Raw genomic sequence first — 15933 nt, forward strand, 5'->3', positions numbered from 1 at the left:
GTGACGTGTCACTCGGTCAAAAGAGTTGATCTTCAGACCCTTCGTTCATGTGGTTCAGTCGGTGTGACGCGTGGTGAGCGAGGAAAGCTGAGGTGAGGACGACTTCCTGAACTTCCTGAATTTATTTCTGTGAAAATAATTCATTTTGGTGTAATGCAAGTGTCTATCAGTCACATTCAATATGAATTATAGCAAATGCCTTTTGACCTGTTTTTGCCTTGGTCTTTAAATTAGTCCCTGTTCAGTTTGTGAGTCGAAGATAATTTTGCCAGAGACTCAGAAGACTTGTTCTCTACGGGCAAATTGTTCACCAGTCTTGCGGCGCTAACTATTCGTAGACCATAATAATAATAAAAATAATAATAACAATAAGCACAGTATGTTTGTGATGTTTTTGTTGTTTAACGGGGTAGTGGTGTGGTGTCGCGGCATGAAAAAGGTTGGAAACACCGTTTAGCGGACTGACTTTCAGATGGTGCTGAGGTCACCATGGTGATGTGAGGTCACCACGGTGATTTGTTCCGGAGAACAGGCGTTTGTGGAGGAGAACACGCTGCAAACCGTCAGCCAGCATGTCCACAAGCCCAGAGACACACTGAGTGTGGAGCTTTACTGATGACGAGTCAGTCATCAATGATGGAGTCAGTCAGAAGGTCACCTCAGTATTGTCCACGAGTAACCGATTGACTTTTTTAACCGATCTTCTTACGTACATTGTGGTTTCCTCGACGAACCCCCTGTGTCTCTGGCTCTGTGGACATTCTGGACGAGTCACACTTTGCAAAGCGCTGGATGGCTGGATCGCGGTAGAGCGGCCTGGGAATATTTAACCGTATAAAAAGAGTGAGCCGAGGCAGGGAAAACGGTTGGGAGACGCTGGTGTTTGTCGATCCAAAGTAGAACCGTGGCTCCGCTGCAAGTGGACGTGAATGGTTTGTTTCTCTTCTCGAGATTGGGCCACACCGTGCACTCCCCCGCCCACTTCGAAAAATGTTGGTTCCCGTCGTCCCGCTCGGGGAGTTTGCTGCCGACTATTTAAGGCGGAACTGGGTTGAAAAATGCAAAAAAAAAGTCTATCCTTGAGTTTGGTTTCTTTCGAGTGGATGTACTTCCACAGCCTGTGTTTTGTTGTTTGGGGGGAGTCTACAAGGTCCACTGAAGAAGGCTGTGGACGTTGTAGAGGAGACACAAACTAAATGTAATACACTGCTTTGTAACTGTTAACACATATGTATATCTATATATGCAATTTGTCCAAAACCGAACTGACCTTCATTTTGCTGCTTACTACAAATGAATCGTTATTAAAATCGTCATCCCACGCTCAAACAGAGGATACATCTGGGACAAACTAAACTTTATTTTGCATGTGACTCGTTTTGTTCTTGCCAAACACTGTGTAGGATTGTTCCTTTAGCGTCCACTGGATTTTCTTTCTTGGCCTTTTGGGGAAATCACCACTTGGGTGTTACGTATGTGAACACAATCTGTACTTTTCTGATGCCTTGCTCAAAAGATGAGTTGAAGTGTTTTACCAGGTTTTATCAGCTCTGTGTCAGCCCTGTAGAGACGTTTACGCCCTCGGAATATTAAGACGTGCAAATAAGGAAGAATTTAATTGATGTTAATATGAATTGATATTGACAATCGTTTGCAGATAGAGCAGATGTACCAAATAGAAATGTTTTAAAGCTTAAAACGCTTGATCTATTAAAGCAGTGTGAGCATTTTGAAGCATTTGCCAAGTATGTGTTTACATTTCAAATCCTCTGTAAATTAAATGACGTTATGGAAGTCTGACTTTTACTACTGAGCTCATTCTCTCAATCTACAGCGTCATAGTATTCAAGTTTTTTTTGTATTTGGGGTTTTTTTTGTCAGAGAAACAATTCAATGGACCTAAAATAAACGAATGTATAAGACGCATTTACCAAAAGGGACGTCCCGTATGGACGCTTGCTGATCCGAGTGTTTTTATTTCCAGTGTTGGTTTGCTGATTGGAGACTTTTAGAAGTGCCGCAGCTTAATAAACATTAAAGAACCTTAGCCCACAAGCTGTGTTATTTTTCCCTCGTTAATGTGATGGGTACCAACTCAAGGTTAAAAACCTATTGTGCTTTTTTTTTTTTTTTACTATTTTCCACCTCTGGCTTAATGATTGCTGTTGAAAATAAAACCAATTTTTTTGTTTCTTTTTGGCCTTTGAAACTGCAATGCTTTATTTTGCAGCTTTTGCTGAAACTATATTTTATATTATTATAAATTATATTATTCCCATTACCATCTGAGACGACTTGGTATTGATTCCAATGTCTCCGATACAAATTCGGACATTCCAGCATCGTATTCGGTTCCTTTCACCGCTGATGGTCCAGTTTATGCTTTTCACATAAGTCTGCCCTGATTTCAAATAATATGATCCGTGGGGGACCTTGAGGCAGGATTTCAGCTACCTTTTCCAAGCCAATATTGTCCGAGTATGAATCAGATAGTATGCAAATGGAAGCAGGACGACACTCTAAACTGTTTAACAGTGGTAGAAGAAGTACTCAGGTCTCAAACAAAAGTACAAATACCCTGTTTTCTATGTTACTTGGGGTCCTATAATCTGGATGTTTTGATCAATGACAAGCCTGAGCTCTACAAATTGGTGTTATCGGGAAGAGAAAACCTTTCAAAATCAACATTTCCCAACCGCCGGTAAAAAATGTGGACATTGTGTGTTTAGCTGTGAATAGACACAAGGTGAGGCCGGAGTAAATACACTTGGTTGGTGAGGATCCATGTTTCCAGTGCATTTCTGAACCAAATAAATAGACAATTCAAAGACAGGCACAGGCACAGGCACAGGCACAGGCACAGGCGGGCGCGTACGCGCGCACACACACACACACACACACACACACATACACACACACACACACACACACACACACGCCCCTTACTAAGCCATTAGAAATGTGATCTTGTTTATTACATATTGTCCAAATCTATACACCGGTTACATTGTGTTTTGTTACAAACATACAACCAAAGAGCTAAAAATCATCTGGTTACACAAACAAAATAACACCATACTGCATATGTTAAGTTACGTCAGACATTAGCATTAGAGTTGCATGATCGAAATCTTTCACAATTCTTCACTATTGAAATAATGTTTCAATGGTGAATTGTGAACGATTTCTATCATATCATTCCATATGATGTGGTGTTGCAGTCGTCTAAAACAGTACAGTGTGTGACCAGAGGGTTGTCAGCGGAACTTCGTGCTACGATCGTTTCTGTCGCAGTGGGAAAATGCGGACCTCTGGCCAGAAGCCGCCTCCGGACAAACTTATGAGACACACGGGACACACGCCTGTTTTAAAAAAAAAAAAGGACAGATTTGAATACAAGGTTAACGGGAGTTGAAAAGGAACGGCTTCCGGATTTATTTATTTATTTATTTATTTATTTATTTTTAAGCTAAGATTGGAAATTGGCAGCAATAACAGGCAGTTATTACAGGCAGTCAGAACCATTATGTCTGGGAATTCATAAATGAGTGTTCTGCAGATAGATAGATAGATAGATAGATAGATAAACAAACAGTTGGTTAGGAGGATCCGTCCTGGCTCTGCCGGATGTCCGCCACACTCTCGGGCACCCGGGCCACCATGCCCTCCAGGGACTTACTTAGACAGATCTGGCAACCCAAACGGGACCTGGCAGGTCATAGAGAGATGGCATAGATTAGAATATGGAGGGGGACGAAAGAGAAGATAAGAGGTAAAGGAGGAGGGAACCCAAAACACACCAAGCCAAAAGGTCAGAATTTAATCTTCTGCTGAGGAATTGCAAGGGGGTGTGACAAAATTCAAGTAAAGTCCATGAAATCCTCAGGAGGGAGCTTGGCCAAAAAAAAGCTTGATTACCACTGTTTTAGAGCCTGATACAGACGTTTCATCTGCCGACTTCCCGACGGTTGAATTAGGTCAAATAAATTCAAATAGCCTTTCTTAACATTCTCAGATATTAAATGTCAAACAACATAACATTTAACTATGGCAGTGTCAAATAAATAAGACAAAATCAAATAGATCAGCATTGCCTGAAGGGAGAAGGCCAAAATGCCCTTTTCTGGGACGTCCCTGTTTATTTTACTTGTCCCTGTTAAATAAATTCACAAACAAACAACAAATGAAAATGTCTTATCCGTCTTGACTTTTATTTGACTTTGTCTTGGTTCCAGGCCTTGAAGACGAGCATGTTCACTTTCTCCGGTTTGAAGCACAAGTGAGGGGTGTGAATACATTTCCTGCAGTGCTAAAAACCTGTTTGGATGCATTATTATTTTGCATATTAATATTATAAGTAGGAGTAGTTGCCTAGTTGTTGTAATTATTATTAGTCTATTATAATTATTACATAAGCCCCTTTCACACAGCCTATTCAAGGTGGGAATATTGCGCCTTTATTCTAGGTAGTCACAGAGCCAAAACGGGGCCGAAACGCTGTCTGTGTAAAAGGCACAGCCAGCATGCCGGGACAGGGGGGTGACGTTTTGAAGACCAGGTTTTTCATTGGTTGGTTGGTCGCAGGGAGAAAAAACAAAACAAAACAAAAAACTCCATTCGTGAGCTGCGCCTTGTCAAAATGAACCTGAAAACCTAGTAGGGCTGCAGATATTTATCCTTAATCCCATTAGAATTTGTATACTTTGTTATTTTTAATATTCAAAAACAAACATTTTTAAAGGATTAAACGTAGAACTAGGGGATTCAAATTATTTATAATCATTTTAAATAATAAATATATTAAATCAGTGTGATTCTCCTCAAATGTTTGTTATATAGACCGTTTACTTCAGAGACAGGGCCATCGTTGCAGGGAGAAGTATCGTCTGCTTTGTTTTCGAGGGATTGTGTGGTGTTTAAGCATACATTAAACTATTTATGTATATTTATAGGAAAGAGAGACTATTTTATACATTTTAGAAAAACATTTACAACTGGTGTACACATCGGGGCGGCACAAGACCGCAGCAGCTGTGATTGGCCCGCTTTTTCCCCACGAAGTGTTTCCTGTTCATTTCTGGCAACAGAAGAAAACAAAATGGCCAAAATGGAGCCTCTACGACACATCATCTGACACTCAATTTGTGGCGTGAAATGTCCTTGATCTGTTTTTATGCTAAAAATCGACGCGACATTGCCATCTTGTGTTTCGGCAGTCTTTTTTTTTTACAAAATTTAAGATGAATCACCTCTCTTATTCAATAAATGATTGCAGATAAGTACGGTGTATTTGGTGCAGAGAGGTAAGTATGAGGTAGAAATAGGTCAGGTTATGAACTAGATGGTAATAGCTGTTATTAGAATTATTCAGGTGACATAGCAATTTAAGTGATTAGGAACTGGAATAAATGTAGCCAATACTTCATTCCACAGAACTTCAGACCGCTAACTACGAAGGTATTTTTTTGCCTTTCTCGCTACAGATAAGTATGGAAGTGAGTATAAAGTGAGTTTGATTCATCTAGAAACAGGTATGAAGGTATGCATCAGGTTTTACAACAGAAATATTGACTCAGAATGCAGAAGAACATGACTCATTTTGACAAAAAGAATTGGATGAATATGGATGAATAAAACCCAACCCGTTGTGTTTATATTGAAATCAAGACCATCTCATGACTTTTACGGCCTAATGTTTGTAAAAACTGAATTGAAGACATTTTAAGACTAAAGCGGGAAAGGAGTGTGCGCGCGTCCTTACGTGTCGGTAAGGCCATAAGCCAGGTCTAGCATGTCCATCTCCTCGTCCGTGATGGGGCCCAGCGTCTTGTACACCTCCTCGTCGAAGATCAGGTGACATGTGGAGCAGGCCAGCGTACCCTCGCACGCTCCTGTAGAGACACCCAAAACTGAAATTTATCATGCAAAACACAAGCTTGACGTTTTGTCAGTTAAATGTCAGTTCTCAATTGTGCAGTTTCCCCCCACGTCCCATCTGCATTGCCCTGAGCCTGAACATACCACTTTGCTGGGTGTATCAGGCCTTCCAGCCAAAAGCACATTATTTACAAGACATACAATTTAAAACAGGCTGTGCAAATAAAGTAGGACTCTATAAAGACAACTGTTAGATCTCCGTTATTAAGATAAAACTAATAAGCGGAAGAAGTATGAGTAAGAAGTAAATGTATATTGTGCATTGCATACAGTACGTATGCAATGTACAATTACAATGTTCTAATTACAGATTGGTACTTGTTTTGGACTCTGGCTTGGTTTGGTGTTGTTATGGTGCAGTCCTACAGCAGCACACTAAATTTACTTCATTATAGGCGTTCATTGTAATGTTTGTTTTTCCACGGAGTCAAATTTAACAGCCTAGTCTACGGCGGTGTTGTTCAAATTTTTTCAAATCACAAGGCTGCGCAAATCCACCTGACTCATCACTTCCTGACAGAATAGCATCCCTGGAAGAAAAAAAGTTTCACTCAGAGTGAGGACTCTTCATAGATGACGATAGGTTCAACTCTTCTTTTGAGATTCAGTTTTTGACGAATGACTCTGTAAAAAGAGTGGTTGGATTTTCCGCCTCTCGGTGCGTTTCATTCACTTGGTGTAAAGCACAGCGAGCGAGGGCGGACTTCCCGAAAAATGAGCGAGAGTCAGAAGAGTCGGCGCTGAGTTGTGAATTTAATTTTGATGAGAATACTTTAATTCTGTCAAAATGATTTACTTTGGTGGAATGCAAAAAGCAAATCAGTCACATTCAATATCAATCGTGTCAAATGCCTCAAGTCCTCAGTAACTATCTTCACTTTGTGAGTCCAAATCGGAAAAGACACAAGGCGTTTTCGCATTGAATATTTCTGGGGACTCGCCTGAGGTGGGGAGGTCCCCCGAGAGCTAAATACCTCCAAGGGCTTTTTTTGTGACGTCACCCAACGGTGTTTCAGCGTGAGTTCCGTGCTGTATTTACTCCGTAACTTTCACTTACTTCACCGTATCTTATCAGTCCACCAAAATCTGTTTCTGAACAAATTTGAGGCGAGAAATAAGCAACCCAGATGCTGGACCTTCACTCATATTAGATGGACAAGACGTCATTTAAATGTTTGTTCCGACTTTCCTAAGGCACAGGCTGGCATCGCAGCGCAGAGGGATTACGGGGCGCATGTTAATTCATCCAATGAACGTCGGAAAAGATAATAAATTAAATAAATAATATCTACTTATTTACTTATTTTTTTTATTACCGCTGAGTCTACATGGGCTAGTCCGCACCCAGAGCGATGCAAATCGACCAGGCAGTCTGTCTTCGGTGCGCCGGGGACGTGCATTTACGTCTGGACCAATCACTGTGCACTTGTGTCACTGAAGGTTCCTCTTGTGCCGGTTAGTCCCTGCCCTGGAGTAGGGTCTAAAAAAGTTCCTCAAAACGGAGTTCTAACAACTACAAACGTTCGTAGTTCCTGCAGTGCGACCAAAAAAAAAAAAAAAAAAAAAAAAAAAAAAAGGCCCAGTTCCTCTAAAGGGTTCTTAGAACTATGAAAAAGTTCCTGCAGTGCAAAGATGCCTCATAATAATTATAGGGGCATTTATACATGTTTCTGGTGTTTTCAGTGGTTTAAAGGAATGTGGTGTGTCATAGGATTATTTAATTGTAAAAAGTGTGTTGTGGAAGAAAAAAAGGTGGAGGGACCGTTTCTAAAAGCAGCAACAACAGTGTTTTAATGAGTCGCATATTCCAGAATAAAAAACTTTATTTAGCCGGTTGGAAAAAGGCGAAGAGAAAGCCCAGATGGTGAGCAGGTAACAATGAGTAGGTTTTTTGTCGGCAACATATGAATATTGATGAGGTACGTGTTCTGAACGCGTCCTCATTGGTCGACGCCAAATGTGTCTTTTTTGGTGCGATTGGTGTAGGAAGCTGACGCCATCAGTCGAATTGTTCCGTACGCGTGTGTGCGCGCGAACCTACCGAAGCCGTCAAAGTCGAGGTCTTCGTTGATGACGACGTCGAGCAGCGAATCCCCCGTCTGCCCCTTCACTGTGATCTTCTCTCCGTCTCTGTTTATGAAGTGGACCGTGACCTTATTGTCGGACCTGGAACACACGCAAAAGCTTTTATTAGGCAGATATACACAGTCGGTGTGGTAATTCGTCGACGGGGCTACGTCCAAAACTAGGAGGTTTGGTTGCTGGTCTGTCTGGGGGAGACACCTGCTCTATAGGCCTAAACACGTCTGGAAACTAGGGCTTTGAACGAAGGTGGATAAATGTAGCCATGGTTTTGTACATAAGGAGATGAGACAGACAAAAAAAATAAAAAATAAAAAAATCATGACATTTTCATATTATTTCACTTAAACTTAAATGTTTGAGCTCAGTGACCTTTAAAATGAACATTCATGACATTATAGGTGAGATACAGTATATCACTGGATGGAGTTGTATATGTGAAGAACTCTGGAAGTCAGTGGGAAACACTTTCTGCTGGAGCAGCCATTAGCCCAGCAAAGGTACAGTATTAAAAACTTATTACATTTTTTCTATCTAGTTGTTTTTTTCATGTAAATAATATGAGGTATGCATTTATGCATACCAACCAACTTTTATTGCATGTAATGTGTATATGTAAACACTGAGCATTGTTTCCCATGTAGCAAAAGTAGGTGGAAGTAGTGGAAAATGTTACCAATGAATGTTTTGTCCAAGATGTACGTGCTGTAAATGATGAACAGCTTCATTTACAGCACGTACATCTTGGACAAAGCACCGCGCTCCGGCTGTACCAAATCCCGTTACAGTATTATCTGAGGTGCCAGGGTCCTCATGTGTTTTCTTGGTGGTAGATCTGGCTAATGCGTTTCTCAGTTTATAGGTGGAAAAGGGATCCCAGTCATGGTTCGCTTTTACGTTTAAAGGAAAGCAATATACGTGCACACGGCATGCCACATGGAGTCACCTGCTGTGTTTTCAGCAGCGTTACAGGAACATTTATCTGGTTTTGAACCACCAGGCGGGTGCACTCTAATTCAATATGTAGATGATCTACTGCTCTGTTCCTCCTCTAAATCTGTGTGTGAATGAGATACACACTCTTTACTTGTATCTGTATTTTCACCTCTCCTGTGGCATACAGGGAATTACTTAGGGGTGCAACGGATCACAAAACTCACGGTTCGGATCACGGTTTTGAGTCACTGGTAGGATCACTTTTCGCATCAGCCAAAAGAAAAAAAAATATATAAATGAATAAATAAAAAAGGAAGATCAATATACATAACTTTGCCTTCCATTTGTTCTGTAAAACACCTAAAGCACGGAACTTTTGCCCATGGCCTTATATGAAAACAACATTCATGATGTCCAATGTTTAAATAAAATCTTATAATACATAAAATATTCAACACTCAATTGTTAAATTAAAGTGCAATATGAGGCATGCATGACATCTACCTCCTTTAAATACGGCAGTGAATGAAAAAAACCTGATTAAGTTACTTCCAATATCATGTTCAATTTCTCGATCCGCACGGATCAACCACGTTCCGTTACACCTGTAGAATTAACTGTACATGTGCCTCATGCTGTTCACACTGTTGTTACAACCAAAAACCTCTCACTTCTATCCTGTTATCGAACAAGCTCTTATGCCTTGTCGAGTTCTGACATCGGTTCCTCTTGAAAATCCCGACCACGTTTTCTATGCCGCTGGCTTTGCACAAAGGGATTCGAAAGGAAATCCTCTTGTCTCATACACCGTCAGTGATTTTGAAAACATGGAAAGTGCTCGTCTCCCCTGGTCATTTGTCTGCCCAAGCTGCAGAATAATTTGCCTCAACCCGTGCCTGCCATTTACCATCATCATTATTATATTCCTGTTATCTTATCATACTGTGTGTTTGTAAGGGAGGAAGATGCGCAGAACAGAAGGTATTGGAGGCAGATGATCGGCTGTGGCGACCCCTAACGGGAGCAGCCGACAGACACAGAAGAAGAAGAAGACTGTGTGTTTCCCTTAATGTGTTTGTTCTATTAGGAACAAAAGGGGGGTAATGTAGTGGAAAATACCAGGACACACCTTAATTTGGCTGTATGACCATATTTTTTTGATCATTTCTGTTTATCTACTCAGCAACGATTGTTTATATATGATGATAATATGAACACATTGCACTTGTAACTGACTCTTCTGTGTATATGCTCACATCAGGAGGAAAGCAGAAATGTATATCACTTGTAGGAACGTACATGTCTTGGTATATGATATTTAGAGAGCCATGTGAGGTGTAACAATGTTTAAAAGACTCTCCGAAGATACACTCTTAAAGAGACAGCTGTTTTCGCACCGCAGGAACTCTTTCATAGTTCTAAGAACTTTTGGAGGAACCGGCACTTTTTTTTTTTTTTTTTTTGGTCCGCTCTCCAGGAACTAGGAATGTGCGTAGTTCCTAGAACTAGGAACGTGCGTAGTTCCTAGAACTCAGTTTTGAAGAAGCTTTTTAGCTCCTACTTCAGGGCAGGGACAAACCGGCACAAAAGGAACCTTCAGTGACCTAAGTGCACCGTGACAGTCCCTCGTCCCAAGCGAACTGAGGACAGTCCACCTGGTCGAGTCTTGTTCGTGGTAATAAAATATAACCAATAAAAATAAAAACATCAAAAATTTTATTTTTATTGTTTAATGTAGATTTATTTCATTTTCAAGTTAATTGAATTAAACAAAAAAATAATAATAAATCCCTGCGCAGCGTCCCGATTCGAGGCCCTCTTAACAGAAGTCGGAACAAACTTTTAAGCTACGTCTTGTAGATCTAATGAGTGAAGCTTCAGCATCTGGATTGCTTATTTCTCACCTCAAATTTGTTCAGAAACTGATTTGCCCGTGAATCAGTGAATGTTACGGAGTAAATACAACACGGAACTCCAGCTGAAACCCTGTTGGATGACGTCAATTCAGAGTTCCAGTGCAGTGCGAGCGCAAACAGAAAAAAAAAAAAAGCCCTTGAAGGTATTTAGTTCTCGGGGACCTCCCAAGTTCCTAGTTCCCCTCAGGGAGTCCCCAGAACTGTTGGGTGTGGGAAAAAAAAAAAAAAGCCTATAGTATCTCCTGAGAGAATGCATACTGTCCTGCTCCGCAGAGCACAATTTCAATAAATACAATATATTGCAAAGTACATCAGAGTGGTAATCTAATTGATGTCTCACCTTTAGGTAAATTTCTACGACACAGAGCGTAAAAAAACACCATTTCTGCTTTTAATATGCAAAATATTTGTAGCCATTCGTTTTTTTTCTTTAAGTCGACCACTAAGAAAGAAAAAATAATGTAGGATATGCCCAAATGTGGTTTCTCTTAAACAGAATCCTTGTGAATTTACTTACAATCTAGTTGTAGCTCTAGCTGTTTTTTATCCTATAGGAAAGAATACTGTTGAATACTGTTGTGATGAAGTAATGGTTTCTAATAAAAGTTGAAATGGCCTTGATATTTGCATTTTCTTAACTTAATTTCTTAGGTTTGTTTATAATTTTAAATATTACGGCAACAACTTGATTTGCTTAATCCTGGAAGACAAAATTCAAGTTTGTCCAACTTAATTACAATGAGTAGGATTATCATAGCATTTACTTTAAAATATTGCACGTACGGTTAACTCAAAAAGATTCACGCAAATACTTTCCTAAATTCTTTTGAGGTGAGACAAGGCATCGTTTTTTAGAGTGTAGGTTTAGTCTATCTTGTTATATTTTATTGTGTACAGTCAACTGTCAACAGTTTAAATGCAATAGATGCATAGAGTATCGATCTATCTATCTATCTATCTATCTAAATGCTAAGGTTGTGGTTGTCGTTTAACTTCCAGGGCAGCGGAATCTGTACCAGTTTGCAAATGATCCAATGTTTTCCAAACGGAGGTGATATGAACTTTCTAACAGGGAGGCGATCTATCCTCCTGGTTTTCCCTCCATAACGGATGGCGTGCAGGGGCCCTGAACATTCTTATCTGGGGTCATGAGGGTGCAGGGTCATGGATGAACATTCTGTAACAGCTTAGCCTTGTCAGACCGCACCAAAAACCTAAACCATACAGAGACAACTACGACATCACGCCGGCTGCGGTCGCGTTGGCGACAAGGTTCAAATTCTGAAGCTCAGAAACAAGCTGAAGACGTGAGGTGGAGCCTCCACCATGGACCTCACCACCTTATACACCACAAGTGGAGAAGATGGTTCTAAAGACACAAAGTACTGGCCCTCATTTCGCCAATGGTAAACTCATTGTGACAGGTTGGAGTGGACATGAAGGCTCACGTGTGGACAGTTGCTCCAGCAGCAAAACACAAAACAAATAACACGCAAGAACACGTTGTAAAACAAACATAATACCCAATGCTGCTTTGTAAATTGTTTTCTGTGGCTGCATGATATTGAAAAAAACTGAAATTGCAATTTTTTTTTCATGAAATATGGAAAAAATACAGTGTTTTCACCAGGTGACTTGAATAGTTCTATTTGGAAAGAATTAATCATCCTGGAATGATTGGGGTGATTTTGTAGGGGAGTGCATCTGCAAAGAATAAAAATAAAAGCTTTCTTTTTATTCTTGGCACATTCAGGCTATAATCAGTAAACTGTCAACTGTGAAAGGAAGGCTTCTTTCTCCCTTAATTTATAAAAAAAAATATTACTCTTTCTTATAATGAATGATCAACAAAAAAAATCCCAAACCAAAACTATTTTAATAAATAATGGAAGAATATTAGTAAGAAAAATATATTAAAATTTAGTGAAGCTAAGCTAAACATTTGAGTGTTTGCTGCAGTCAGCCATGGCCCAGGATGGAAACAGAAGTGTGTGTGGGCACTGGAGCTGAACGATTAATCAAATTCGCAATGTAATAGAACGTGATTATCAAATTGGGGCTGTGTGCTGCTGGCAGAGCCCTGAACACCTCTAGAGTCCGGACGGAGGCTCTTCCACAACACTGCTTCTGTTTTGTTTTTGTTTTTTTCCTTCTTTTTATCCTTTTTTTCCCCAAATTTGATGAGCATATCACAAGCGCACGGAGCAGTGCACAGACAAAGTTCATTGAACTGCGCACACAGAGAGGATGTATGTGGACGTATACACGCAACATTTTGATTAAAAAAAATAAACAAATTCTGCTGCGATACTCAATTTCTTTTTTTGAATGTTAATTTTCAGATTCTAACAATTACAAGTCTTGAAGTTCAATCAATCAGTCAATATTCTGTGATTGAAGGTTTTTCGTTTTACAATTCAATAGTGAAATAAAGATATGTTATTTCTATCAATTCATGCATCAATTCATCATATTTCATCAAAACACGTAGGCCCGGCCTACAAGAAAGAGCAGTTCGTATATATACGTATACTGTATCCAATATTGTGTTGGTCCTACTATGGAAACATGTATTGCTTGTGTTTAGTGAATAATACAGAAGATAAAAAAATCGCATACTAAATGCGATTGCGATGTCAAAACGGGGGAACGTCACGAGGAAATGACTCATTGGATGGATTACTACATTTGCATTATTACAAAATTCTTGTAAACCCTACTAAAAACCCTTAAATCAGAGTGAATGATATATCAGACAGACTTCTCTTGAAGATTAGTCATGGAAAATGAGAACCGTGCGAGTTCTCCTTTCATATTATGCAACGAATAAGTTGTAGTAGGACGTGTTTGAGTTAATTTGCCTTTTGACATCGCACGCCCTGACTAGCACTAGTTTTTTGTTTTTTTGTCCAAGGACTTCACACAAAACAAAAATAATAAATTTTCAATGTGAAAATGTGCACTAGCACAAAGGGGGCTATTTTCAAGGTATTCCAGGACTTACATTTCTGAGAACGAAATTCAAGCCCCTCAAGGCCCTGGTTAGATTCCTGATAATAAAATAATCCAGATAATAACTAAATGAAACAATTTGGTTTATGGACAATGTAAGCCTCATAAATTGACTGTTTTCATAGATCATTTGGTACTGTGGCACAGTTCCAAAGCAAACCTCTGCACCACCTATTTTATTAACACTTTTGGTGTTTTCTTCTGTTCAAATGGTAAAAGAAAAAGTGGGTTTCTTCCCGAAAATAATGTCCGCCACACTTCTAAAGTCCCATACCACACATGCACTCTATACATACTCGTGTTTTATCTTGCCCTTCTTCTCCTCATACATCCATGGTTTTGGAAATATGTGACTAAGAGAAGCTTACGCCCTGATGGATGAGTGGAACCTCTTTCGTGATCATTAAACTGTTGTGGGTGTTGTGTACACAGCCTCCGCCGGTGTCAGCCGGTGTCCGGTTAAGGCCAGTTAACCCAACCTTCAACCCAGGTGATGCGTCGTTATGCAATCCAGTCCAACAGGCGGTTTGGCCTTGGTCAGAGCATTGGAACCCCACGTGTAGGCTGGAAATGTGTTTAAAAGTATCCTTTTTTTTTGGTTTGTTTTTAAAGGACAGACAATTTGACTATTGGTATACAGGATAAGCTGTTTACTTGTGCAAGACTATAAAAATATGTCATTTCTTGGTAATACTCTGGTGGCTCACTTCTTGTTTAACCCTCTGCTGTAAGCACGACGCTGAAGTCAGATGAAACGGGTAAAGGCTTCACGAATCTGAAACGAATGAGCAGTTAAGTTAACCTGAGTGGCCGGCGTGGGAAAGATAAAGCAACGTCCACCCCGTCCACGCTTTCGGGACTTTCAAGAACTAGAATAACAATTTCACAAATCTGACGTAGGGGTTTGAAAGGCAGTTTCGACTTCTTACTCAAATCGAGCCCATGTGTGATCGCCATAAATACTGTCGTTTTGAATCTACAGTTGAGCGAACGTGGTCTGTGTGCGGTAAGAATTCCGAGGGTTTTGAACGCACCACGCCGTCAGACGCGAATCGTCGTGACGTAAGCAGTCTCGGTAGATGAAGTTTTCGCGGACGCGTCACTGGTGAGCGTAAACTATGCGCATTGTTTCACTCGTTCAGTTTTGCAATGACTCTGTATTTCGTTTGGAGAATAACCCTGACGTTAAATTGTTTCATCCCCGGACGGTTACGCCTACGTACCAGAGTCTCTGCGTGCCGGCGGTGAAGTTCCTATGGCCGTGGCTCCCAGCGGTCAGACGTGGCGGGGACCCCGCGGAGGCAGCCCTGCGTCGGGGTGACACCGGAGCGGCCATCGCAGCCGCAGCCGCAGCCGCCCGCAGCAAGCTCTCCCGCAACGTTACGTGAGACAGTTTCCTCGCCGCGCTCACCAAAGCCATTTAAGCACAACGGACAATAAAACTATGTATAAATATATATTAAAAAAAAAAAAAGGGTTGTTCAGTAGCGCAGCACAGCTCCGGTCCGGTCGGGTTCACCTCGCTGTCTCAACGCGCCGCTAGCTCGTTTAGCTCCGTCGCTTGTCAGAGTCACTTTCATTGCATAACGCGGGGTACCGGTGGTTGGCCAGGACGACAGTCCCAAAAACCCCCCCCCCCCAAGGTGATTAAGCTGCTGGAGGAAAAGAAAAAGCGGCGGCAACGAGGCGCTGTCAGCGGACAACTGTGTCCCAACCCAGACTATTTCCGGGAGTGAAGGCTACGCGCCCGGCGCCCGGTCACGTGTGAGCCCCGCGCCGGCCAATCACGCTGGGGTCGGAGGCGGGGCGCTCGTTTTTGCGCCCCGAGCGAACCCGTGTGGGCGGGAGCGCGTTCGCTCCGCGTCCGACGCCGCCCCTTCGAAGCCGAAGACGGTGCGCGTCGAGACGACCTGCTGCTCTCTTTGCTTTACGCGCAGCAAACACATGTGTAGAAAGACGAATAAAGAGAGAAAACACACACACACACACACACACACACACACACCACACTATCTCGGGAGCGTAAACTTGACAAATGAACAAAGACAAC

At 41.2% G+C, this 15933-nt stretch overlaps 1 protein-coding gene across 1 annotated transcript; it reads right to left on the reverse strand.

Annotated features, from left to right (window-relative positions):
- Positions 1 to 2958: 2958 nt before the first annotated feature.
- Positions 2959 to 15560, reverse strand: fdx1 (ferredoxin 1). The gene is made up of 5 exons (XM_079996689.1): positions 15107 to 15560; positions 7979 to 8103; positions 5762 to 5891; positions 3594 to 3708; positions 2959 to 3362 (listed from the first exon to the last, which is right to left on the reverse strand). The coding sequence occupies exons 1-4, from the start codon at positions 15301 to 15303 to the stop codon at positions 3600 to 3602; spliced, it is 561 nt and encodes a 186-aa protein (XP_079852815.1). The 5' UTR covers positions 15304 to 15560; the 3' UTR covers positions 2959 to 3362; positions 3594 to 3599.
- Between the last annotated feature and the right edge of the window lie 373 nt (positions 15561 to 15933).

This window comes from Zeus faber (assembly GCF_960531495.2).
Source record: "Zeus faber genome assembly, chromosome: 2".
In the NCBI taxonomy this organism is placed as follows: Eukaryota; Metazoa; Chordata; class Actinopteri; order Zeiformes; family Zeidae; genus Zeus; species Zeus faber.

Coding starts and splice junctions, on each gene's coding strand:
- fdx1 (XM_079996689.1), bottom strand. CDS start 15,303: ATGGCTTTGGTGAGCGCGGCGAGGAAACTGTCTCACGTAACGTTGCGG. Junction 5,892..7,978: donor CCTCGACTTTGACGGCTTCG/GTAGGTTCGCGC, acceptor GTGTCTCTACAG/GAGCGTGCGAGGGTACGCTG. Junction 3,709..5,761: donor GCTTATGGCCTTACCGACAC/GTAAGGACGCGC, acceptor ATGACCTGCCAG/GTCCCGTTTGGGTTGCCAGA.